This window comes from Coregonus clupeaformis, chromosome 16 (genome assembly GCF_020615455.1).
Source record: "Coregonus clupeaformis isolate EN_2021a chromosome 16, ASM2061545v1, whole genome shotgun sequence".
Classification (NCBI taxonomy): domain Eukaryota; kingdom Metazoa; phylum Chordata; class Actinopteri; order Salmoniformes; family Salmonidae; genus Coregonus; species Coregonus clupeaformis.
The window spans coordinates 14247688-14275395 of NC_059207.1; the positions used below are offsets into that span (position 1 = coordinate 14247688).

The following is a 27708-nucleotide window of genomic DNA, read 5'->3' on the forward strand; positions in this document are numbered from 1 at the left end:
GTTTTGTTACAGGCATGTAGTTATATCACCAGCTACTCTCTTTCTTAACCAAAACTTACATATCTGAATCTCTGTTGTTTCTCTTCTCCCCTTCAGTTGGCTTCCGTCACTACCAGCTGTCTCTACTGTGGTCACTCTGCCTCTACTCTTCACTCTCTCTGCCTCAACCCACTCTCTCTTGCCTTCTCCCTACCTCAGTTCCCCCTCTTTATCTCTGTTTCTGTCCTCTATTTTTCTCACTCTCCCTCAGCTCAAACAGGCAATAATTTGACTGACAGTTAAGCTCAGTCTCTCTTGAGTGCTGCATGCAGAGGCAGATCGTGTCGCTCAGTCAACAGCCTTACCCAGAGATAGAAAGGCCAGTCTTGATCTGTGGGGCTAAGGGTGTACAGAGAGAGACTGAAAAAGACGTTAGGGTCTGAGGCAGGCCTCCCAGACCTCCCTAAGCACCTTGATTCCAGCTTGTTTCCCCAGCTTGTTATCCCAGATACCTTCTGACAAACCTGAGACAAGGCCAACTCCTCTTGGGCCTGAGAAATGGCTAGTGGGATACGAGGGGGCAAATTGACATTTGATGCACAACATGGATCTGTCTGGACCTTTTCAACCTTTTTCAATCACACACAGACGCTTCCCACTGGGCACAGACATCAGTTCAACGTCTAGTTAGGGGTTCAGCAGTGTAGCTGGTGAAACCCTATTGTATTTGTTGGCGTTCATTATTATTATACTGGGTTCTTCCCTCAAGTAAAATAACATGTACATTCCCATGAGATGGTAAGGCCTTGGACGTTGTAACTTGGCATGATGGTAAAGGGCCAAAGACTACACCCTCCCATGCAATGCCATGCCAATTGGCCACATGGTGGCACTATAACAAGTGATTGAATATGCAAACTTTGAAAGTTTACAACCTTCATTACATTTGGTACATAGGCCCCTCTCCTCACAAGGAACAAATCTGCCTCAAGAATGCATAAGGTCCACCATGATGGATTTTACACCATTTTACATTTTGTGAAAAACACTTAAAACGCTACTCACGAAACTTGATAAATGGCATCCATGGACTAAGGTCTGAAAAAACACTATAATCCATGCTAGTATGTCAAACTGACCAATAAACATTCACATGGTCTGTCACAAATGCATATAAATCAGTCCCGGACATTTGTATTGTAACAACACTTGGTACACATGTTCCAAACACTATGAAGACTCAACATTTGCAAGCACATTCATATTGACCACACAGTGACGCTATAATGAGCTTTTTTAAAAATCTCTTGATCTGTTTGCGGCCATATTGTTTCAGCTAGAGTCTTGGAAAATTGTTTGTTTGAAGATGTGCATTCATAGATGATATATATCAAATTTGGTGCCGATCGGCCCAGCGGTTTTGTAGAAGAAGACGTATAAAGTAATCAACATCATTGAAAATGGTCAAAAATATGGTACATCAAAAGCATATTATATTGCATGATCAGTTTGATATTTGGTAAGCGTGCTAAATAGTACAGAAGTAACTCATCCTAGGGCAATGTGTCCAATTTGTCCTGATGGCAGCACAGTGGGCACACAGCTGAACTCCGGCACTTTTGGTTGAGTTGTCAAATAACCTGAATTCAACGTGAAATCAACAAAACATTTTACCATGTCAATGGATTTAGGTTAAAATTGGGTGAAAAAATACAAAATTCCCTTACTTATTTTCAAACGTAATCAGTTTTCCACATTGATTCAACATCATCACATTTTTTTGTTGAAATGACATGGAAACGTTGATTCAACCAGTTTTTGCCCAGTGGGTTGTCAAATAGACATGCACATACAAATGCACACACACGCGCACGCACACACACACACACACACGCGCATGCACACACACACACACACACACACACACACACACACACACACACACACACACACACACACACACACACACACACACACAAATACCAATTGCATTAGAATAACATAAAGAAAGGGCATCATCAATGGATTACACAGTCACAGACATAGAAGAAAACACAATTTAATCCTGTCATAAATTATTTTTCAGGTTATTTTCTAGCTATGTCAATTCCATCCACCTAGGCTAATGGTGATTAATTCTTTGCCATTGCTTGGGTAGAGTGATTTGGATTTTGGAGTATTGGACCACATTCAACCAAACTCTATTACACCTTAGCTCCCAACGACATTACATCCAATCAGAGGTGCCTTCATTAACACACACCTTATTATAGAATGTAAAATATTTTGAGCTGAAATGGATGGCCTCTAACCAAGGAACATAATGAAATAGAGTTTTGTGTAAATAAATATGCTTGTTCCATTCCTAAACCTTTGGGAAGAGAGATCAAACTATTGTCCAACATTTATTTTCTCTGTTTAAGTCGTTTCCAAATAGTTTCCTTCTCTGGTTCCACAGCTAGCCTCAAAGGCTAACCCTTTGGGATTAAAGGTTAGGAGGACATTTCCTACCGAAGGAAATCGGTACAATTGTTACAATTGTGTTTGTATTTTTTGTTTTTCCACAGAGCTTTGTGGAACAGCGAGGGGCATAGTGTTAACATAAGTTGAAGCCTCTGTGACCTGTACTACCTTGGGACCAGCTCCAGTGCCTCTCCGTGCTCTCTGTCACGCTACAACACACAACATGCAGAAACCAGGCCATACAGAGTCTCTCCATAGCTTGGAGAACCACAATACAGTTCCCCTGTGGGGTTCTGTGACTTGCCTCTGCTCTGTGACCGAAGACCAAGGGGTTAAACACACATGGAGCTAACATCTGATACATACAACAGGAGGAATACCGCCCAGGTTTGGTTTGTGAGGAGGTTGGCAATAGCAGCAAGAAGTTCATCGCTGATTTCTCTGTGGGTTTAGCTTTGTTATTCTTTGTGTTCTGCTCTTTGATGGAAGACTGATCGACCCTTCTACTTATTTTTTGGGTTTCTATTCAAATGAGGTCTTTGTCCGCTGACTGTGAGCTGTGGGTTTGTGGAAGATGGTGGGAGAGTCTCTGGAGACGAGTGTGTCATCCACACAGGACTAAATCACTTTAATGGCCCAGTGAGGAGACCCCAAACAATGCAGCATGTGATCTGATCCAGTCATTTGAGAGGAAGTGAGTTTTGAGTCTCATTATTTGGTTGCTTATTACCTGTTATACCTTCTCCAACTATGCTGCATTCAACCTATTGCATCTGTATATCTCTGCTTATTTGACGTCCAATGAAACACCCGAACAAGTAGAGCCATTGCTCTGCTGACCGTTGTCTTTCAAGAGAAACATTCATTGGCTAGGTGTGTAAACTAGGCTACCAAAACCCTACAGCAACAAATAGGTATGAATCATACTTGCAAATGACAAAACGAACTGCCATTTTATTGGAGCTGAAATGCAGTTTAGTTCATGCTCATTTATTTACATAAATACAATTACTTGCAGATGAATTAACATCATTCATGTACGACTTACCTACCGCTGACAACATAGAGGCCCTTTGAAAGACACAGACACACCTACAAGAACAGACCTAAGGTACTATGACTAACTAAGTCTTCTTCCCAGTTTTAATTAAGACATGTTCTTTTCTCTGTCCATAGCAATCCTCCCACTCCATATAATGTGCTTGCACATTTACTTATTACTCACACTGTGGCTCAATATAAACTTGATTGGCCTTTGTTTGGCTTTAAAAGCATAATGTAATGCCCCTCCACTATACTTAATCTGTATCAATCATGTCAAATCCATAAACTGATCCACAAACAGTATCCCTTGCTGTATCTGTAGCTTATGACAGAGTCAGTTAGTCGCCGTCTCTCATCCAAGTCAGATGGGATTGTGAAAGACGATGGCTGCGGTTTAAAGTCCCCAAAATGTTCCCCAAATTGTGGGTATTACAATAGTAATAAATATAGATTGGCTGTGTGTGTTCCACCCCTGGTTCTAATAAACAATAAATTGTCTGAATGGGACATGGAGCCTCACTCACAGTCAGAATAATAACTGGTCTGTCTCAGAGAGTGTACTAAAACCACAACCCTCTCTGTCTCTGTCTCTGTCTCTGTCTCTGTCTCTGTCTCTGTCTCTGTCTCTCTCTCTCTCTCTCTACTCTCTCTCTCTCTCTCTCTCTCTCTCTCTCTCTCTCTCTCTCTCTCTCTCTCTCTCTCTCTCTCTCTCTCTCTCTCTCTCTCTCTCTCTCTCTCTCTCTATGGGTGGTTTACATGCCATTTCTCTCTGGCCAGGGAGAGGAGAGAGGCTGTATAATGAGAGCTGCCTGGCCATCACTCTATTTCTCTCCCTCTAAAAAGTCCCCTTGAGAAGGGTAAGTCATTTTTCGCTTGAGTCAGAGGTGATCTCATAAAGAGAGTGGGAGGGAGGGAGGGGGGGGAGACAGAAATGGCATCTCTCCAGCAGCATATCAAATAAATGTGTCTAATGCAGGCCTAATTGGAGAGCCCAACAGTATGCCCAGATGTGGATCTAGCGTCTCTGTCGACTGTGCAGATGAAAGGCCGCTCTGATGTTGCCCAGGTGTATTGACTTACTGTAATGGCTCCTCACGGCTCACATTAGACCACGCCATGTACACAGGCTGATTCCCTTGGAACAGGGAGCCGAGTAGGCGTCAGAGCTAACAAGCCATGACAGCACCTGTCAATACGTGATCAAATATGGAGCAGCCTCTTTAAAAAACCCACACATCCTACGTTTAGCTCCAATCAATTGTGCCCTGTTGGCGCGGTTTGAAAATAAAGAGGGTAAAGACTGCTTATTGATCAAAAAAGGGAGATGAAATGCGCTCTGAGACATCCGGCCGAGGAATAAAGGGATAGAGTGAAGGCACAGCCCCAGCCCACTCGGACAAGAAGCCACGTTTAAACTTGTTTTCCATGGAGCCAGCTTTGGAACACTGTGCATATCACCACAAAGCCTTTCCTGCTGGCTCAGATTCTGTGCCCTCTCTATCTACATTATCCTATTTCAGGAGGAGAGTGTTGGAGACATCATTAGGCTCATTGTGCACTGCTTCACTGTTTACTCATACTGAGCTGATGGGCTGTATCCTTCTACATCAGTGAGAAAGGATAATGGAGCACCCTGAGATCGTAGCGAGAGCATTGTTATAATAATCGTTTGCTTTTTCAACTAAGCCTAGTTTATCATCTCTTCCTGACAGGATAGGTCCGATGCTTTGAAAAAGAAATGCCTCATGTTGACTACAGCCTGCCATCTGATTGCTGCAGGCAATTCTGGGCACCGTACAGTACAACCAATGTTGTCCACTGGATTAGTTGAGAGTCCCAAGACAAGTGGTTGCCACATTAACCCTACAACGAAGACAGAAGAAACACATAGGGAAAGCAAGAAAGATGCTGCTGCAAAATGTAAACGACAGCAAAATAAACCTTTGTTTGTCTGTATTGTCTGACCTTGGTAGATGGAAGACACAGTATGTGTGTCCACGACAGGCTCGACCCCTACAGCCACAGGGGTGATAACTCCTAATCGCCTGCCTGTTTGACACTTCATTACAATAATAAGCCATTTTCCGAATACTGTGGTCTGACAGTCGGCCCCCTGTCGCCACAGGAACATGACAGCGCATCATTTGAGTAATGAAAACGCAGTGGCACTTTCTCTCAAAATAAGAGCTGCAATAATAACAGTGATGATAATAAACCAAACGGCCAGGGAGTTGCTGTGCCTTTTACAGACTGTGGAGACTCCTGGAAGGTCGCCAGCATGAGAACCAATCATATGGGGACACTTGAAAAACAAACGTACTATAATGCATGTCAGAAAACTGGTTGATTTTACCGATTGTGTGTCCAATACAAAGCCCTGATTCAACTACTATCATATAACATATCACATTTGACATAAGAGTTGTTTTATTTCTCTAAGCTCTATTAGATGAAGTTAAGCGTTTCGAAAATAAATATTTTATATTTCCAATGTATTTTCACAGCAGACAATGTGCACTGACTCCATCTTACCTAGGAGAGGCTGGATAAACGAGGGTATATCCATCTGCTCCCAAGGGATTTCAACCAATACACTTTCAGTCACATACTGTAATCTTCACAATCCAGGGATTCTCCATCTTTCTCTTGGCACTGTGCCCAAAAAGATAGTCCATCTTATCATCTTATATTGATTAAAGTCTAAACTGTCCATCATTTCAAGGACCAGATGCCCAATTGTGTTAGAATCAGAGGATCACTAGTGCTAACAAACCAAATGTTCACATTCTATTAGAGAGAACTACAGTACAGCCTCTCTAGGATCAATATTGCATCATGGGGAAAGCTATAGGTTTGCTTGGCAGATACACTATTGAAACAGAGACATATGGGGCTCAGATTAATTTTTGAGACATCTCATATAGCACTATAAGAGAACCCTTTTGGGTTCTAGGTAGAGCACTTTTGGGTTCCATGTAGAACCCTCTGTAGAAAGGGCTCTACATGGAACCCAAAAGGGTTCTACCTGGAATTAAAAGGGTTCTAACTGCAACCAAAAAGGGTTCTTCAAAAGGTTCTCCTATGAGGACAGCCGAAGAACCCTTTAAGGTTCTAGATAGCATCTTTTTTTCTAAGAGCGTAGGATTAGAAGCCAGACGTGCAAAACACACCTTTCTATTTTTCCTTTACAACAATTTTTCCTTGGCAAAGCCAACACAATGTACTTCAGCTGCCGACCGTGAATGTACAAACCTATTCTGTAAAGCTGTCTGCGAATTTGTCACTGAGATGTCTGAAATGCCCTATATGTGCTCTGAAATCTCAACAACTCAACTTGTCTCCTCAATACCTCAGCACAAAAAAAGTTAACTCGGCTGTAGACCTGTCCATCAAAACAGACTTAAAATAGCTTATTCCCCGAGCTGTTCATGCCATGTCAATTCTGTATGTGCTTCATAAACCACCTCTGAAGAGCATTGTGTATAATACAGTCTGTGTTTAGACTGTATTAGACTGTATAATACAGTCTGTGTTTAGACTGTATTAGACTGTATAATACAGTCTGTGTTTAGGTGTGAAATTGGACAGAGTGAGCAGGTAAAGGGAACGGCTTGGGTTTCTCTGCTGCACACTCAAACCAGAGTATTGGTAACATCATATACAGTACTGATAACATGCACATTATATAGTACATGTTCAATCAGAATAAGAGCAAGAGAGGGAAATACCTTATACGGATTTTTAAAATGTGGCTGTCGTCATTCTGGTTTCTGCTGGATTCCCTGGCAATATTTCTCCATTTAGAATGAAGGCACGCGGGCAGCCATTCAACTCGGGTTTATTCCTCTCCGATAAAATCAGACCGACTCAATTTTATATTTTCCATTGAGCTCGTCAGCAATTAAAAGCCCACCTGCACCTCAACAAAGCCAGCTTAGCTGTCATTCTGAGGGAGCAATTATTGCCGTGCCTTTATCAATTAATTGCAGAAATTATCCAGATTTTGTTTATTAATGTCTTCAGATACATATTTGTATTCATTTGACTGTAATGAGTGAAAATAAAATTGGCAGCCATTAGTATGTATTCAGGTTGACAGCCATTAGTACCTATTCAGTTTGGCAACCATTAGTACGAATTCAGGTTTGCAGCCATTAGCATGCATTCAGGTTGGCAGCCATTAGTATGTATTCAGGTTGGCAGCAATTAGTACGTATTCAGGTTAGCAGCCAGTAGTACCTATTCAGTTTGTAGCCATTATTACGCATTCAGGTTGGCAGCCATTAGTACGTATTCAGGTTGGTAGCCATTAGTTATGTATTCAGGTTAGCAGCCATTAGTACATATTTAGGTTGGCAGCCATTAGTACGTTTTCAGGCAATCTCAAATTGGTGTCTCGCCCTGAGGCCTTAATGGGAAACAATAACTGAATTATGGCGCGCATGCTAACAGGCTCGCTCATTCTGAAATCATCCTTGGGCCAAATTCATGAGGCTAATGTTGACAAAGTCAGGATTAAATGTAGAGCTGTCACTTGAGGACAGCAGTAGACAAAATGCACATGTGTGATACAGTCCTTATCAGTCCTTTCTGTAAAGCAATAAATTACAAGATCCCATTGTGATATATCTGGATACTTCACAATACAGTGGGGGAAAAAAGTATTTAGTCAGCCACCAATTGTGCAAGTTCTCCCACTTAAAAAGATGAGAGAGGCCTGTAATTTTCATCATAGGTACACGTCAACTATGACAGACAAATTAAGAAAAAAAATCCAGAAAATCACATTGTAGGATTTTTAATGAATTTATTTGCAAATTATGGTGGAAAATAAGTATTTGGTCACCTACAAACAAGCAAGATTTCTGGCTCTCACAGACCTGTAACTTCTTCTTTAAGAGGCTCCTCTGTCCTCCACTCGTTACCTGTATTAATGGCACCTGTTTGAAATTGTTATCAGTAATAAAAGACACCTGTCCACAACCTCAAACAGTCACACTCCAAACTCCACTATGGCCAAGACCAAAGAGCTGTCAAAGGACACCATAAACAAAATTGTAGACCTGCACCAGGCTGGGAAGACTGAATCTGCAATAGGTAAGCAGCTTGGTTTGAAGAAATCAACTGTGGGAGCAATTATTAGGAAATGGAAGACATACAAGACCACTGATACTCTCCCTCGATCTGGGGCTCCACGCAAGATCTCACCCTGTGGGGTCAAAATGATCACAAGAACGGTGAGCAAAAATCCCAGAACCACACGGGGGGACCTAGTGAATGACCTGCAGAGAGCTGGGACCAAAGTAACAAAGCCTACCATCAGTAACACACTACGCCGCCAGGGACTCAAATCCTGCAGTGCCAGACGTGTCCCCCTGCTTAAGCCAGTACATGTCCAGGCCCGTCTGAAGTTTGCTAGAGTGCATTTGGATGATCCAGAAGAGGATTGGGAGAATGTCATATGGTCAGATGAAACCAAAATATAACTTTTTGGTAAAAACTCAACTCGTCGTGTTTGGAGGACAAAGAATGCTGAGTTGCATCCAAAGAACACCATACCTACTGTGAAGCATGGGGGTGGAAACATCATGCTTTGGGGCTGTTTTTCTGCAAAGGGACCAGGACGACTAATCCGTGTAAAGGAAAGAATGAATGGGGCCATGTATCGTGAGATTTTGAGTGAAAACCTCCTTCCATCAGCAAGGGCATTGAAGATGAAATGTGGCTGGGTCTTTCAGCATGACAATGATCCCAAACACACCGCCCGGGCAACGAAGGAGTGGCTTCGTAAGAAGCATTTCAAGGTCCTGGAGTGGCCTAGCCAGTCTCCAGATCTCAACCCCATAGAAAATCTTTGGAGGGAGTTGAAAGTCTGTGTTGCCCAGCGACAGCCCCAAAACATCACTGCTCTAGAGGAGATCTGCATGGAGGAATGGGCCAAAATACCAGCAACAGTGTGTGAAAACCTTGTGAAGACTTACAGAAAACATTTGACCTGTGTCATTGCCAACAAAGGGTATATAACAAAGTATTGAGAAACTTTTGTTATTGACCAAATACTTATTTTCCACCATAATTTGCAAATAAATTCATTAAAAATCTTACAATGTGATTTTCTGGATTTCTTTTTCTCATTTTGTCTGTCATAGTTGACGTGTACCTATGATGAAAATTACAGGCCTCTCTCATCTTTTTAAGTGGGATAACTTGCACAATTGGTGGCTGACTAAATACTTTTTCCCCCCACTGTATGAATAAAATCAAGTATTGGTTAAGTTTAACGATGGGTAGCATTTTGCAGCATTCTAGACTATTAATAAGTGCAAATCACAGCTATAGTATTAAAAATTGAAAACACCATCAAAAATTAATTCCACGCATTTATTAAGTTAAGTAACTGGAATTATTTTCAGAATTGAAAGCTAATAAAATCTACAGCAAGTAAAAACATTTAAAAGACTGCGGTAACATAAATGAAGTCAATCTCCACTGTCCCTCGTGTTACATTAGATAACCATAACTCTATGTAGAGTGTGTGTTGAATGCTCTCTTTCTCACAACAGCAGGGAGGAACAGAAAATTGCTTTTCTCCAGAACATCTCTGTTTATCTTCTGGGTCTGTTTAACCTTGATGTAAGTGGGGAAAAACTCCAGTGGGTTTGGAGCCAGATGCATCTGGTTTAGCATTCTCCCTCTCTCTCTCTCGCTTTCTCTCACGCTCTTTCCCACCCTCTCTCTCTCCCGCCCTCTCTCCACCCTCTCTCTCTCTCTCTCTCTCTCTCTCTCTCTCTCTCTCTCTCTCTCTCTCTCTCTCTCTCTCTCTCTCTCTCTCTCTCTCTCTCTCTCTCTCTCTCTCTCTCTCTCTCTCTCTCTCTCTCTCTCTCTCTCTCTCTCTCTCTCTCTCTCTCTCTCTCTCTCTCTCTCTCTCTCTAAGCTGATATCCATCCCACCCAGACTTCACCAGAATACATTAAAGCTGCTCTTCATTATTTAGAGACACACCTGTGAGGAAGGTGGCCTGCATATAGGAAAGGAAACCTAATGCCCGGATCCACCAAGCAGAGACAGGGAGGGAGGCTATAGGAACCGCAGGAGCTGGCCTACATATCATCCAGGAGGATATAGGGTTTAGCACTCCCAAACAAAGCCTAAACGTTGGCCCCTAATCCAGTGTTAGTGGCTAGTGGGTTCCCTACTTCTTCTCTGTTTATATCAGTATGGCTTTCCAGTCTGACAGGTAAGGTTACTTTGATAAAGCACACAAAAACAGTGCAATTAATACTGTGATAATGTAACAATGTAATAATAATAAAAATGTAATAATCTCAACATGTGCAGTAGAATTTGTTAAAGGATCACCTTGTAGCTATGACTACATACTATTCTCATGTTGATCTATTCACACCGTTGCCATGGCTTTGTGTTTGTTTTGTGCAATATAAAAAGCAACACAGATTAACATGTTGAATTGAATAAGGCACAGCATTGTTCAAGGATATGTTCATGATTGTGTTTGTTCTAGTTCTCTTACAGGAAACATCCTGTATACAATTTCCGTGTACATGCGCGCACACACACACACACACACACACACACACACACACACACACACACACACACACACACACACACACACACACACACACACACACACACACACACACACACACAGACACACACACACACACACACACACACACACATACACAACACACACACACACACACACACACACACACACACACACATACACAGAGATGCAGTAACACCAGCTCCCATTCAAGGTCTTACATCATGTAGTGTAGCAACACACATTTCCTAACACTAACCTTTTTAAGTGCATACTCTTCAAAGGAAAGCAAATTCAGCACTTTTCTTTTCTGTACCTGATTTACTGCCCTGTCATTTTGCTGAACCCACTCTTTCAAGTTAAACACAGCTTTGCTTGAAACATAGCTTCATGATGTCATGGCATCACCTACTTTCTGTAAAGGACCATTATTAGTTTTCTCTAACCTCTTGGATGTTCATGACAGGTGAGCATTTAACCAGTGGCAAGTCTTTATATGAATGGCTATATTTTCTCTAAGATCTCTACTTCTCTCTTTTTTCATTTGGAGATTTTGCCTACAAATGTTAGCACTGGTAGCTGCGAGGATAATGATGATCATCCAACTTACTGTGTTGGCAGTGGATCCCGTTGAAACCGGTTGGACACTTGCAGACGTAGCCTATGAACGTGTCGCCTCTGTAGGTTTCACTGATTTCACATATTCCTCTGTTGTGGCATGGGTTCGGATGGCATTGTCCTGAGTGGAGAAACAACAAACAGGAGACAAAACACGGTCAACATTATCAAGGGGTCTTTTGCCATTATAACTATTGAATAGATATGGATGCATGTACCAACATCATTACAGTAGTCATGCATTGCATCAGGTTGTGGTCCAGTCTTTTCCTTCAGAGAATCTCTGACTGACTAAAATAATCCAATACACTGGGTTGATCTCTAAGTAAGAGGAAAGGACTGACAATGACAGACAAGATGATGGGTAAAAAGATGGATGGAGAGTGGTAGATTAAGTGCCTGTCATTCACGGAGTTCTAGTTCTAAAGTTCTGCAGAGCTGCCCAGAGCTAGCCTCGTACGAACCATCCTGAGCTGCCCAGAGCTAGCCTCGTACGAACCATCCTGAGCTGCCCAGAGCTAGCCTCGTACGAACCATCCTGAGCTGCCCAGAGCTAGCCTCGTACGAACCATCCTGAGCTGCCCAGAGCTAGCCTCGTACAAACCATCCTGAGCTGCCCAGAGCTAGCCTCGTACGAACCATCCTGAGCTGCCCAGAGCTAGCCTCGTTCGAACCATCCTGAGCTGCCCAGAGCTAGCCTCGTACGAACCATCCTGAGCTGCCCAGAGCTAGCCTCGTACGAACCATCCTGAGCTGCCCAAGGCACGGAGGCTGTACTAATGATCCTGGAATAACCCCCACTAGGAAAGCAGCATTTCCTAAGATAAACATAGAGTAGAGTTCAGCCCGTTTCACTGCAATGAAGCCAATAAATACACCCACACAGAAACACACACATTAAATAAGCAAAGCTGAAATCTCAATAAGAGGAAAACATATTTTCTTTGGAAGTGCCTGGTCTGTCTTGGTTGATGATGATTAATAACTTGGTTAACACGCACGCCTTTTCCCAGGCCTTTTCTATTTTTCCAATACAGTTTTGCTACAATGTCATTTCTTAGGGAATAATGATGACAGCAATGGCTTGGACTCAAAGTTATTACAAGCAAATGCTTATGACACAGCAATATTTCACTGCACTGACAGTGCATACAACATGGTGCCATAACACTGCCATCTAAAACCCCTCACCGACGACTACTACATGCAGTGTGGGCCAAATGTAAATGACAAGGCCTCGATGAGGGCTTATTGGATTCATAACTCACAGCCTGCCAATAGCTCCCTCATGTTTTAAACAACGAGGTGTAGAACTGCCTGGATGCTGTCAAAACTTCACAGTTGGAGTTTGATGGCAAAACTTTTGTAATCTCTCACAGAGAAGATATTAATGCAAATAACTTTGAAGGGATGGGGGGATCGACTATCAAATTGTGTTGTATAATGCTGTGATTAACTTAGTTGGCAGAGACTTAAACATTAATCAGATCTATTTTATAACCAGGAGGGTAGGAGCATCGCCCGTTCACAATGAATTTATCTTGACTGAGAAGGCTGATTGTTACATATTGGCTCAATACATATTTAATGATGGGATGTTAAATATAACAACTTGAGCCAATATTCAATGGTGCAAAGGATATAAAAACACGTCTCACAAACAAAATAATAGTACGTCTAGGGACTGGTCAATGTAAAAATAAATGGTATTTTGTATTTTTTTACCAAATTGTTGACAGGCATAACTGCCTCATGATAGGTCACTTATTCTATTTATCTTGTCTTCAGTAACAACTATACAGGAAGAGATGACAGGTCTCAGGGTCTGATTCACGTCCTCGCTCTCACATTGATAAATGAAGGACCATTTCAGCACAATTGCTAGTGTCCAGTCAACACACAAACAGCCTATTCTCTAACATCTGCTTAACCTCAGTCAGAAGAAAAGAGTAGCAACATCACAACATCATAGAAATCCAGGGGAGAATCAGCCTTTAGAATTAACACAGGCTAGCTTGCTATGTGTTGTTGGCAATGGCCCGCCATTGCATATGAATTGCAAACGAGGGTAACCCTATCAAAGTCAAGCCCATTCCGCCTCGCTCCTGCATCAGTATTAATGAGACTTGTAGATAATTAGTTGAACAGAGGAAAGTATAATAGCTTTCACAGTGGCCTCGCTCTCTGAGGGGGAGAGGGTGTCAGGCATCAGGGCTGTTTTGACATGACGATCTATAACGGCACAAAGGAACACTGAAAGCCTCTCTAATGGAGAATGCATCCCTGCACAAAGTGCAGCCACAGTGGAGTGAGTGAGTGAGAGAGAGAGAGAGAGAGAGAGAGAGAGAGAGAGAGAGAGAGAGAGAGAGAGAGAGAGAGAGAGAGAGAGAGAGAGAGAGAGAGAGAGAGAGGCGGTTTATATTAGCACGGTGTCCTTTGAGACTTCACCCTGTTAAAACGTTCTTTGTCCTACGACGTTGTTCTCTTTGCTGTCAATGTGTGTGTGTTGAGAAGAGGTTGGGGGCTTTGCTGTGCGAATGTCAGCCGCTGTCGTCTTGTGTGCGCTAGCCCTTGGGCCGTGATAGATGTGGGCCACGTGACGGCCTGCGCGAGTGCCGTGATTTCATTTCGGGCTGCAAAGAGAGCCCAATCAATCAACAGTGAAAACCTGACCAGTGGTTAAACACAGAAAAGCGTCCTATGTTTCCACTAAGATCAATCACCAAAGGCTGACATTTTCGATGTGTCGTGTACAGTCGAGCCCCTAAATTCTATTTGGCAGGTTTTAGGAACATTACCTTATTCCGATGCCAGGGGATTGTATATTTACCCAGCTAAATTTAATTAGACCGAGGGATAAACCATATACACTGAGTATATAAAACATTAGGAACACCTGCTCTTTCCATGACATAGACTGACCAGGTGTATCCAGGTGAAAGCTATGATCCCTTATTGATGTCACCTGTTAAATCCACTTCAATAAGTGTAGATGGATTGTGTATGTGTGAAATTCAGAGGGTGAATGGGCAAGACAAAATGTTTAACTACCTTTGAATGGGGTATGGTAGTAGGTGCCAGGCGCACCGGTTTGAGTGTGTCAAGAACTGCAACGCTGCTGGGTTTCCCGTGTGTATCAAGAATGATCCACCACCCAAAGGACATCCAGCCAACTTGACACAACTGTGCGAAGCATTGGAGTCAACATGGGCCAGCATCCCTGTGGAATGCTTTCAACAACTTGCAGAGTCCATTCCCAGACGAATTGAGGCTGTTCTGAGGGCAAAAGGTTGTGCAACTCAATATTAGGAAGGTGCTCCTAACGTTTGTACACTCAGTGTACATTAAAGACTGCAATCTAAACTCCTCAGTCAACTCCGCATATACAGTCTACCCAAGACCAGCTGATGAATCATATTGGAGCACAGGCATTGAGCCACACTTCGCTATGTTACAGGGATTTTTCCCCTGTGGTTATTGTTGTATTTTATTTTTCTCCAATGAGTATTTCTCTATGTTTTACTGTATATGTTCCACATCAATATTCTGCAGTAAAGTGCATCTTTTATCCAACAAACAATATTGTTCACATTTAAAACGTCTCAGCAACCTTTATGTCTTTGGCTGGGGTTACTCCAGGGTCAAAGACCCAAAGGAATGCTTAACATTATAGCCTCTAGGAAATCTTAATGCTTACGCTGGGTCAAGAGTGGTAGGCAGAGTGAATCAGGTGCGGATTGAAACAACCACTGTGGTTGGCAGATCATCAGTAAGATGACCTTGTATTTACAGTCACAGAATATTCTGAGAAGCTGGCACCCCCCACCCCAACTGTGGATTCACAGAACCCCAACCCTCAACCATCCCCCATCCTGACCCCTTATCAGGGCCAGTAGAGAGTAACCCTCTCCCATCACCACACTCTTAGAGGACTGAGTAACATTGAGAACAGTGGATATGGAGCCTGACTAACAGAAATAACTGCCAACCCAATAAACCCACAAGGGACAGTGTACATATATGTGTATTGAGATACAACTATAGAGCTTGCCAGCTTGTAGTCTTAAAAAACTGAAATTAGTTATCTCTGGTTAGTTCAGCCATTCCTTTTCTTGGTAAAAAATATTATTTTGATCTTAAGGCACCTAGTATTCCCAGGCGGTCTCCCGTCCCAGTACTAACCAGGCCTGACCCTGAACAGGCGTATATCAGGGTGGTATGGCCACAAGCGTATTACTATTTTATTTTTTTACCCCATTTTCTCTCTGAATTATGTCCTTTGGCTCATCTCTGCAATTCCTCAATGGGTTCGGCAGAGGCGAAGGTTGAGTCATGCGTCCTCTGAAACACTATCCGCCTGGCCATCTACTTCTTATCACACTGCTCGCTTAACCCGGGTGTCAGCCGCACCAATGTGTCGGAGGAAACACTGTTCGACGGATAACTGGAGTCAGCTTGCAGGTGCCCGGCACTGTCTCAAGGAGTCGCTAGAGCACGATGAGCCAAGGAAAGCACCACCGGCCAAACCCTCCCTTACCCTGGACAGCTCTGGGCCAATTTTGTGCCGTCACGGCCGGTTGTGATACAGCCTGGGATCGAACCCCAGGCTGTAGTGGCGCCTTATCACTGCGGTGCAGTGCTTTTGACCGCTGCACCACCCAAGACCAGCCATTCCTATGGGGGAAATTAATGGGGAAAGAATGGGGTTTGGGGATAAATGCTGAAAATAAGGTCTGAGGTTAACACAGGTTTTGGAGATTAAGATAACTTTATTGGTCAATTGCACACAAGGTCCAACCGAAATTTGACTTTGACTTTTAACCCAACCCCTCGAAAGACACACACAGGTATTTTTTGGAGAGGTGCAGGGGGCTGCCACACTGGGCGCCGTTGTTTTGGGGGTTACCAGCTCTGTTCCCACCAGATTTTCCCCGTCGGACCCGGGATTCGAATTGGCAACCCTCCGGTTGCTGGCTCGCGTCTCTAACCACTAGGCTACCTGCCCCCCGGATTGTATACGTTTTGTTCTATGAGATAATATCAGTCAGTTAACATGACCTTTTTGAATTATGAAGCTTTTATGTGTTTAAATGTATATATATATATATATATTTTTTTTTTTTGGGGGGGGTGGATCAGCTTAATATTGCCGATAGATTGTATCTTCTATAAATGTAATTGTCTGCATCACTTCCAATCCCCCATGTTTTTTATATATATACTCCCCTTTATTACTTTTCAACCCTGCCATCCTTTCCCTACTTGGAGTAAATTAGTGAACAACAATGCCCAGGCCTCTACTTCCGGTCTATACTTACTATCTACACCTTATGGACACAGTTAATTTTACAATAATTCTATTATATATATATATATATATATATATATATATATATATATATATATATATATATATATATATATATATTTTTTTTTTTGCTCCTGAACTTCTTCTACTCTCAACCTCTCCGATCATTTTCATGATGTCCATCCGGTTTGTTTCTATATGCCATATCTTCTAACTGTGCTCTTTCCCAAAAGCTCCCAACATACAACCTATATACGTATTATGGACACAGTATGCTTACATTATTAGCTATCTTTGTTATTATTTGTTGTCCTTTGTTATTAGTCCCATCATTCAACTCTATTCAATACCTCCCATCTATCTCTTAACACCATCCATATTGGATTTCTATTTGCCATATATATTTCAACCGTACTGTGATGTTTTATAAAAGTTCTGAACCTGTCTATTCGCATTGCTTCTACAGATTGTGAATTACAAATAAACATTTTTGCTAAAAGTATTCTTATATTATTGATCGATTGACTATGACTTTTCAGATCACCCAGTAATGCTATCTGCAAGGTTAGCTCCAGGTAAATATTGCAATCCTTTAGCCATTCCTGGACCTGTGTCCAAAAACAAGCTACAAATGGACAGAACCAAAACAAATGATCTAATGATTCTGTCTCTTCACAGCTAAATCTGCAGAGCTGGGAAGATTGTATCCCCCATATAAATAACATTCTATTGGTAGCAAGAATTTTATATAATAATTTAAATTGAAAGATTCTAATTTTTGAATCCAGTGTCGTTTTGCGTGTCAGTTCATAAACACTATGCCATGGGATCGGTACGTCAAAAATCTCTTCCCAACTATTTTGCAATCTATATGGGACGGCTGTCAATCCTTTGGTCCTTAAGTGAAACTGATATACTTTTTTATTTATCACAGTTTTCCTTAACCAATTATGTTCTTTAATGCAAGGCCAACAGACAAGTTCCTTACTTTCTCCCCCTTCCACTTTTGCGGTAAGGCTGCAATTATTTGGTTGTAATTTTGGGTAGAGCAGACATTTCCATATGTTTTTGTTAGCTGCATGTGCGACATAACTCCACCAGTCCTACCGATGATATCATTTACGAAGATTATACCTTTTTTAAACATTCTGTCAAAAAATAAAGTTTTTTTGTCAATTAGTATATTTGAATTTAACCACAATATTTGTTGCATTATTTGTTCTGTCGTTTCTGGAGGATTAAATTGAAATTGCAACCAACTTTCTATGGCTTGTTTTAGAAATAGTGATATTTGGGAGATTATTTCCTTTTCAAATAACTGCAAATGAGTTGTTGTAATCTGAATAAAGGGAAAAAGGCCTTTCTTGAACATTGGGTGAGACAATCTTACTAATTTGCTTGAGAACCAGTTCGGATTTAAGTATAACTTTTGTATGACTGAAGCTTTTAGCGATAGGTCTAATGCTTTAATATTAAATAATTTCTGTCCTCCGAATTCATATTCATTATATAAATATGCCCTTTTAATTTTGTCTGGCTTGCCGTTCCATATAAAATTGAATATTTTTTTCTCATATAATTTTAAAAAATGTTCGCTAGGCGTAGGCAAGACCATAAGCAAAAAAGGTAAACTGGGATAATACTAAAGAGTTAATCAGGGTGATTTTTCCACAAATTGACAGGTTTTTTTCCTTTCCATGGTAGTAAGATCTTACCTATTTTTGCTAACTTTCTATTAAAATGTATTGAAGTGAGATCATTTATTTCCTTTGGGATATGTATTCCGAGTATATCCACATCACCATCAGACCATTTTATTGGTAAACTACATGGTAATGTAAAAATTGTTTTTTGTGATCCAATACTTAATATAGTACATTTGTCATAATTTGGTTGTAATCCAGAGAGGTTAGAAAATGTATCTAGATCCTCTATGAGGCTGTGGAGGGATTCTAGTTGTGGATTTAAAAGAAAACATGAATCATCAGCGTACAATGACACCTTTGTTTTTAAGCCCTGTATTTCTAATCCTATGATATTATTATTGGATCTGATTTTAATAGCTAACATCTCGATGGCCACAATAAATAGATATGCCGATAGTGGACAACCTTGTTTCACTCCTCTTGACAGTTTAAAACTTTCTGAGAAATAGCCATTATTTACTATTTTACACCTAGGGTTACTATACATGATTTTGACCCATTTTATAAGAGATTCTCCAAAATTGAAATGCTCCAGGCATTTATATATAAACCCCAGTCGAACTTTATCAAATGCCTTTTCGAAGTCTGCTATGAGTAGCAGGCCTGGTTTCCCATATTTTCCATAGTGTTCTATTGTTTCCAATACTTGCCATATATTATCTCCAATGTATCTTCCATGTAAAAAACCTGTCTGATTAGAATGAATAATATCCGACAATACCTTTTTAATTCTATGCGCTATACATTTTGCTAGGATTTTTGCATCACAACACTGAAGTGTAAGGGGCCTCCAATTTTGTAAATGGACTGGATCTTTATATTTTCCACTTGTATCCTGTTTCAGTAATAATGAGATCAGACCTTCTTCTTGAGTGTCAGATAATCTACCATTTACATAGGAGTGGTTAAAACATGCTAATAACGGTCCTCTTAGTATATCAAAAAAGGTTCGGTATACCTCGACTGGTATGCCATCCAACCCTGGAGTTTTTAATTGCATCCAGAAGTTCCTCCTCTGTAATTTCACCTTCACATGAGTCTTTCTGTGTGGCTGTTAATTTGACATTATCAATAGAAAAAAAAATCTCTACAATTAGCTTCAGTTAGAGGAGATGGAGGCGACTGAAAAGAAAACATATGCTTAAAGTACTTTGTTTCTTCCTTCAAAATATAATTTGGTGAATTATGGGTGACTCAATTGTAACCAGTTTCATTCAGTTATTTTTGGTAGCATTCCTATGTTGAAGATTAAAAAAGAATTTTGTGCATTTTTCCCCATATTCCATTCAGTTTGCTTTATTTTTATAATATATTACACTTGATCTTTCTTGAATAAGTTTCTCAATTTATTTTTGTTTTTCCTCTAATTTATTCTGAGCCTCTATGTTACAGTTTTTATTGCCATCTATCTGTTCTGTTAGACTTTCTATTTCCTGTCTTAGTATAAACTCTTTTGACCTAAATTGCTTTTGTTTTCGAGATGAGTACTGAATTGCATGGCCTCTAAAGGCACATTTAAAGGTGTCCCATACAATAAGGGGATTCGCTGTACCTATGTTATGTTGGAAAAAGTCAGTTATAAATTCCTTTGTTCTAATTATAAATAAATTATCATTCAATAGGCTTTGATAAAATTTCCAATACCCTCGTCGAAATTCAGTAAGAGTAATGTATATGCCTATTATATGATGGTCCGACCGCATTCTGTCCCCTATCAACACTTTTTTAAATTTTGGTGCCAACGAGAATGAGATAAGAAAGAAGTCAAGACGACTAGCATGATTCAGTCGCCGCCATGTATATCTCACTAGATCAGTATATTTAAGCCTCCATATATCTACTAGTTCTAATGTATCCATGACATTCACAATTTCCTTAAGAGCATGTGGGTGATTGTTTGTGGTGTGATTTCCTTTACGGTCCATTGAGCTATTTAAAACAGTATTATAATCCCCCACCATAATAATATTGTCTTGAATTGCTTGCAGGGTTGATAATTGATTATATATATTGTCAAAGAATTGTGGATCATTATCAATTAATATGCGTAATAATGTTGGCAGTTCACGCGTAGGATTCTAACATATAACCCGGATTGCCATTGTATTACATTTAATTCATTGACAAGCAATTATTATCCTAGCAAATAATTCATAATAATTGTGTTTAAATGTGTTTGTTTTGATTGCATAAATGCTTCAAAATTCACAAAAAGTGGCATTAGCTGATGAAGATTATTTCCTAGAAAAAAATGTATGAGACCTCCTAATCCTGTGTTTATTACAGACCTTATTTACGGCATTTATCCAAAAACTCTACAAAAACTAAATGTATTTCCCCATAGGCTTTTTGGCCAATGAGCCATGTGGCAGAGTTAGCCTACACAAATATGACATTACAATTGCTCTTTATTGGTGCCTTTTCAAAAGGCCAACAAAGTACAGTAAAGATATACATAAAATAGGTTACAGATTATGCAATCAAATGTAATTTGTTACACACTGTGAACCCTCAGTCCTTTAAATTGTGTGTATTTGCCACTTGCATGCATTCATGGGTGGTAAATTAGGAAGTTCCAATTCAGAGCCTCTGCTCTAAATATATGCTTGGTGAGACGGTAGAGGGCTCTATCGTTGGCCTGATTATGTCACTTCCTTTTATTTGACACTGCTTCTTTAGCCCACCCTTCCCATTGCACTCTGATAGCAACTGGCATGGGTCCACAGGGACAGTAGCCTTCTCAGCAGGATACATCCTTAAGTCCTTTCCTCTTTCCCTTTCTATTTGCACGTGTCCTTGCACCCAGCCATGACGAAATGTACCAGACACATTGACATTTGACAATGACAGACGAACGCACTTGCAAAGTCAGAAAGTATAAAGGCACTTTAAAGAAGTAAAACGGAACTGCCTGAGACTCTGGCATGTCAAATATATCTCCCAGGGAGGTCAAGACAGAATTCACCGTTCAAGACGTTGACAGAAGAGGAAGAGAAGGAAAGACTAGTCAGACTATGGAAATGTCACAACAGTGGCAGAGAGGACCTTGGAAGAAAGCACTTCCTGTTCTGACCATGTGAGCAATCAAACCTAATAAGGCCTGAGGCAATCAGACGAAGACTGCTCCAGACTAATAGTAGCCCCACTGGGGTGGTCAACGAAAGTTCGCTGGCATAGGTCTCTCCATAAGACAGTGAGGCATTGACTGATTCACTTATTATTGGCAATTCATTGATCCTTATCACGCATTGGACATTCTGTGAATCTCGAGAAGTCATGATTGCCCAGCTCGTAATGGAATGAAATAAAGCCTGTGCTTCATTCCACAAGGAGTTGTGTTAACCAGTCAAGCTCATATGACTGTATCGAGGTCTGTCAAGCACATTTCTTAAAAGGAAGAAAATACGGGAGGAAAAGCCAAAACAAAGAGACGCATAGAGAAAGTTAAAAGGTCATGGTGTTTTCCCTTTCCTTTAATCCAATATATACAGGGAATGTGATCCTATACAAGGTTGCCCCAATAGATATCTTAATATTCTGTGCAGAACACGAACACGGCTTCTTTCCTAATAGTTAATTAATAATAAGGACCGAGCCTCATATGTCAGCACTGCTTCTGACAGGTCAGGCATTGGAAATGAAGCAGTACATAATTATGTGTGAAAGAGTGATCAAAGGCTAATGTAAATAGTGTATTAGACTGAATGGAGATCATACTGCGATTATGTGGTCAAATCTGCAATATGGCTAAATTAGCATTAGTGCTTATAAGGTATTACTCCCACACTTTAACTAATAAGAGGACGAAAATGCTGTGCCAAGCTTTTCCCTTCAGCTTCACAGTAACTTTTTTCCAACATCACAGTCGTAGAGATTATATGCAGATTGAAAGAGAATGGAATTGGCTACTCTAGGAGCACAATTATGCATACTGTAAAGTAGCTCACACAGTGCAAGAACTCACGCTGAATGTACCGGAACGGTGAGGTGCTTTTAGCATGTCAATGTCTGAGTGGTCCAGGTCTAAGAGTAGAGCACAGAAATGCTGCATGGCCCATATATAAACTGCTACTTTACCCAAAAAGTCCAGTCTTGTGTTACATAATGGCCGACCAGTGCCCATTTAACCTGCAACTCCACTTCCCGTTTACAAAAAGAGCCGTAGATACAGTGCATTCGGAAAGTATTCAGACCCCTTCACTTTTCCCCCAATTTGTTACGTTACAGACTTATTCTAAAATGGATTAAATACTGTTTTCCCCTCATCAATCTGCACACAATAACCCATAATGACAAAGTGGAAACAGGTTTTTAGAATTTTTTGCATAAATGTACTTAAAAAAAAGAAAATACCTTATTAACATAAGTATTCAGACCCTTTGATATGAGACTCGAAATTGAGCTCAGGTGCATCCTGTTTCTATTGATCATCCTTGAGATGTTTCTACAACTTGATTGGAGTTAACCTGTGGTAAATTCAATTGATTGGACATGATTTGGAAAGGCACACACCTATATAAGGTCCCACAGTTGACAGTGCATGTCAGAGCAAAAACCAAGCCATGAGGTTGAAGGAATTGTCCGGTAACGTGGCCAGACGGAAGCCACTCCTCAGTAAAAGGCACATGACAGCCCGCTTGGAGATTGCCAAAAGGCACCTAAAGGACTCTCAGACCATGAGAAACAAGATTCTCTTGAACTCTTTGGCCTGAATGCAAAGCGTCTCATCTGGAGGAAACCTGGCACCATCCCTACGGTGAAGCATGGTGGTGGCAACATCATGCTGTGTGGATGTTTGTCAGTGGCAGGGACTGGGAGACTAGTCAGGATTGAGGGAAAGATGAATGGAGCAAAGTACAGAGAGATCCTTGATGAAAACCTGCTCCAGAGCACTCAGAACTTCAGACTGGGGGCGAAGGTTCACCTTCCAACAGGACAACGACCCTAAGCACACAGCCAAGGCAGCACAGGAGTGGCTTGGGGACAAGTCTATGAATGTCCTTGATTGGCCCAGCCAGAGCCCGGACTTGAACCCGATCGAACATCTCTGGAGAGACCTGAAAATAGCTGTGCAGCGATGCTCTCCATCCAACCTAACAGAGCTTGAGAGGATCTGCAGAGAAGAATGGGAGAAACTCCCCAAATACAGGTGTGCCAAGCTTGTAGCGTCATACCCAAGAAGACTCGAGGCTGTAATCGCTGCCAATGGTGCTTCAACAAAGTACTGAGTAAAGGGTCTGAATACTTATGTAAATGTGATATTTCCGTTTTTTTATTTGTAATATATTTGCAAAAATGTCTAAAAACCTGTTTTTGCTTCGTCATTATGGGGTATTATGTGTAGATTGATGAGGGAAAAAACGATTTAGTAAATTTTGGAATAAGGCTGTAACGTAACAAAATGTGGAAAAAGTCAAGGGGTCTGAATACTTGCCGAATGCACTGTACATTATTAATGTATTACACAAGTTTATGGTGACTAATAAGGCCCTCACAGGCGAAATAATGAATGTTCCCTTACCACATATTAAAAATGCATATCAAATTCATCATTAATTAAAACCAGTGGAGAGCAAAGGGGTAGTAATTAAATGCAATGTGCATTTTGTATCCTATAAAGAGAAGTGATATGGCCTGATGTTCATAAAATTGCAGACCATTTCTTAAGCTGTCAGAGATGCTATACAAATGTGTCACACTTGGTTTTATTAACCACTGCTTCATATTAAAACTTTAGCATTAAAACATCTTTTTTTGTTGTTGTAATTTTTACCCCATTTTCTCACCAATTTTGTGATACATATACATTTTCACTGTTTTTATTTCACTCTGGGGTTTTTTACAAGTGCAGGATTCTTTCCACATGGATATATTCACACAACTAAAGCTTGTAACACCTGACCGTATCAAACATAGTCTTCCTGGGGTCCACACAAAACATGAGACATGACATAATACAGAACATTAATAGACAAGGCTGTGTTGCCTGGATGAAGGCTGTGATGCCTGGATGAAGGCTGTGATGCCTTGATGAAGGCTGTGATGCCTGGATGAAGGCTGTCTTGCCTGGATGAAGGCTATGTTGCCTGGAGGCTGTGATGCCTGGATGAAGGCTGTGTTGCCTGGATGAAGGCTGTGATGCCTTGATGAAGTCTGTGTTGCCTGGGTAACAGGCAGCCTTTCAGCTGATATGACTAATATGACACACTCACATTCCTCCTCTATAACCCTGGTATAACATGTGGATTTGATGGCAGTAGCACCTTGTAGTTACATGTAACAAGGTCAGATTTTTGTTTGAGTTATTAACATGGTAATTCACAGGTGACTTTCAGACGTGTAATTTCAAAACATGAGTTACTTAGTGAAACAAGAACATGTGTAATAACATCAGTAATGTTTTTCATTGTGTGTACTGTCGGTGTGTGTACTTTCGGTGTGTGCCTGCGTGTGTGTGTGTATGCGTGCCTGCGTGTGTGTGCCTGTGTGTGTGTGTGTGTGTGTGTGTGCGTGCCTGCGTGTGTGTGTGTGTGCCTGTGTGTGTGTGTGTATGTGCGTGTGTACACATTTGTGAGTAACTAAAACGACATCACATGATATTACATGTGTTTTGCCTTACATATTGTTTTTATACATTTTCATTCACATGCTCAAATGGGCACGTCATATGGAATGTCACATGACCAAAATCTACGTTGTTATGAAATAAACAGAGGCTTTATTATTAAAAGATCAAAAAACATTTCAGAAATCTGAAAAGTTCCAGATTAAGTTAATCTGTATACTTGAACAACAAAGAAGAAAAACCAATGTCCTGTTCAAGGTCATTCTACCATAACACCATAGCAACACAAGATTGACCTCATTGTAACTATCTAAAACAGAAGAAGTGATTGAGAAGAGAACACATTACATGACGTTAGCAGGGAAATATGAATGCTGTTGTCTATAGTTCCATCAATGCAGTGTGTTGACCACAGCTGAATATGTCAGAGTTAGGGTCAAATCCATCTAAATTCATGGATTTAGGAATTCAGTTGCATTCCCATAGAACAATTTAATGTCCAATTAAAACTGACTGGGAGTGAAATGGAATTGGGGTCATCTTTCCAGACTATTAACACCAGGGAGATATCCAAAGTATTCACATTACCAACCAGAAACACTAACAACCTGACCGTACACTGAACACTGATATCAGAGACCTCTCAATTCTAGGATCTTCTGTTTGAAAAGTCTAAAACGGCAATAAAGAATATTTCAGTTCCATTTAATACATACCGAGCTTCTAAAAAGCTTATTCTGATACATATTTTTTTATTTCAAGGTAACTGGAAATTGCATGTGATTGCTAAACATGCTTTCTGAGGCAGCAGAGGATGAATTGGAGGGTTTTTATAATAAACCAATGTGCTTATCTTAAAAGGATAGTTTACCCAAATTACAAAATCACACACTGGTTTCCTTACCCTGTAAGTAGTCTATGGACAAGGTATGCCAGCAATCCATCCTGTTGTACACCATATGCTAATAATAAGTGCATCAAATAACATCAGCCAGCTGCTTGGGGAAGCGTGAGGACAATATCACTGAAAAGCTTATGGAGGTAAACTAACCAGAGCTAAGCTAAGATATGAGCTAACACAGGGATGGAAAGTTTTCCACTCACTAACTACTCTGACTCATAGCTATTTTCAAGTAAGAATAATGTGAAGAATGCTTATTGAGGCTTTTTTTTATGTAAGATGATTCTCAAAAAAGGAAGAATCTATTGGAATAATCACTCCTACCATCTTGACTCGAATTATATATCACTCAATTATAGGCTTACTTACATGAGTTTCATTCTTTCATTCATATTTGCGTATTCAAATATTGTGGACTTGGTTTGTTGTTTGGCAGTGTTCTCGACCAATGTGGTTTCGAGTTCTCAAACTTGGGGAATCTCTGTTGTCCAATGATAAACATTTGTTCAGTGAAATTCTCGGTTGCAAGGGAGTCTCTGACTGGTTCAATGCCTCTTTAGAGTCTGTGGAGTGTAAGGCAAGGGATGCATGTTTGTTCAAAGAGAGAAAGGCACTCTCACGTAAACATCATGGGTAAAAAGTTAAAGGAAAACTTAACAACAAAATAAGAGAGACACATGGAGATCAGTCAAGGGAAGTGATACTGAATGGGCTTGATCAATCAATGCAGCAGGAGCCACAGCAGTCACAGGTGTGTGTGTGTGTGTGTGTGTGTGTGTGTGTGTTTGTGTGTGTGTGTGTGTGGGCTTGTGTGTGTGGGCTTGTGTGTTTGTGGGCTTGTGTGTATGTGTGTGTGTTAGAAGTCTTCAAGGGTCCACCCGAACCCAAATACCTGAACCATAACTTTTCCCTCGGGTCCGGGCCGGGTCCTGTTTGATTGCCATCGGGTCTCGGGTTTATGTAACTACAGCTGAGTGGACCCGAATACATCTGACCACGACTCTGCATAGCCTATAGCATATTTATTTTACGCTAATAAGGTGAATTGATTGACATATAGAAGGCTGGGCCAACATATAAATACCTATTCAGTAACCAGAAGGGAAACTTGGCTGATAAACATACGTTTTTGGTCGGGTCTAGGTCTGGTTGTTGTTGGGTCAGTTCGGGTCCGGGTCTGATTGTCCTCAAGTTAGTTCAGGTCCGGGTCCAAGTTTTTGGGCCCGAGAAGACCTCTAGTGTGTTTGTGTGTGTGTGTGTGTGTGTGTGTGTGTGTGTGTGTGTGTGTGTGTGTGTGTGTGTGTGTGTGTGTGTGTGTGTGTGTGTGTTTGAGAATTGAGAGGGTGAGAGAATGGGAGAGTGGTTGAATGGATACAGGAAAGGTCACATGATTTTACTGGTGATGGGTAGAACACACATACACACACACAAACACACACACACACACACATGCACACAAATGAGGGGAACACAAGTTACCAATTGTAGAAATAGCCCACCTGCTGAAGCCAGCTCCTCACCATCTGCTGCTGTAGAGACAGAGGGAGGGAGGGA

The 27708-nt window shown here is 40.9% G+C and overlaps 1 protein-coding gene across 1 annotated transcript in view; it reads right to left on the bottom strand.

Moving 5' to 3' along the window:
• Positions 1-27708, bottom strand: part of LOC121585229 (EGF-like repeat and discoidin I-like domain-containing protein 3) — a 214043-nt gene that overhangs the window by 137172 nt on the left and 49163 nt on the right. The window contains exons 2-3 of the mRNA XM_041901673.2: positions 27654-27683; positions 11667-11795 (exon numbers count right to left, since the gene is read on the bottom strand). Of these exons, the coding sequence (XP_041757607.1) occupies positions 11667-11795; positions 27654-27683 (159 nt within the window). The remainder of the gene's footprint in view (positions 1-11666; positions 11796-27653; positions 27684-27708) is intronic.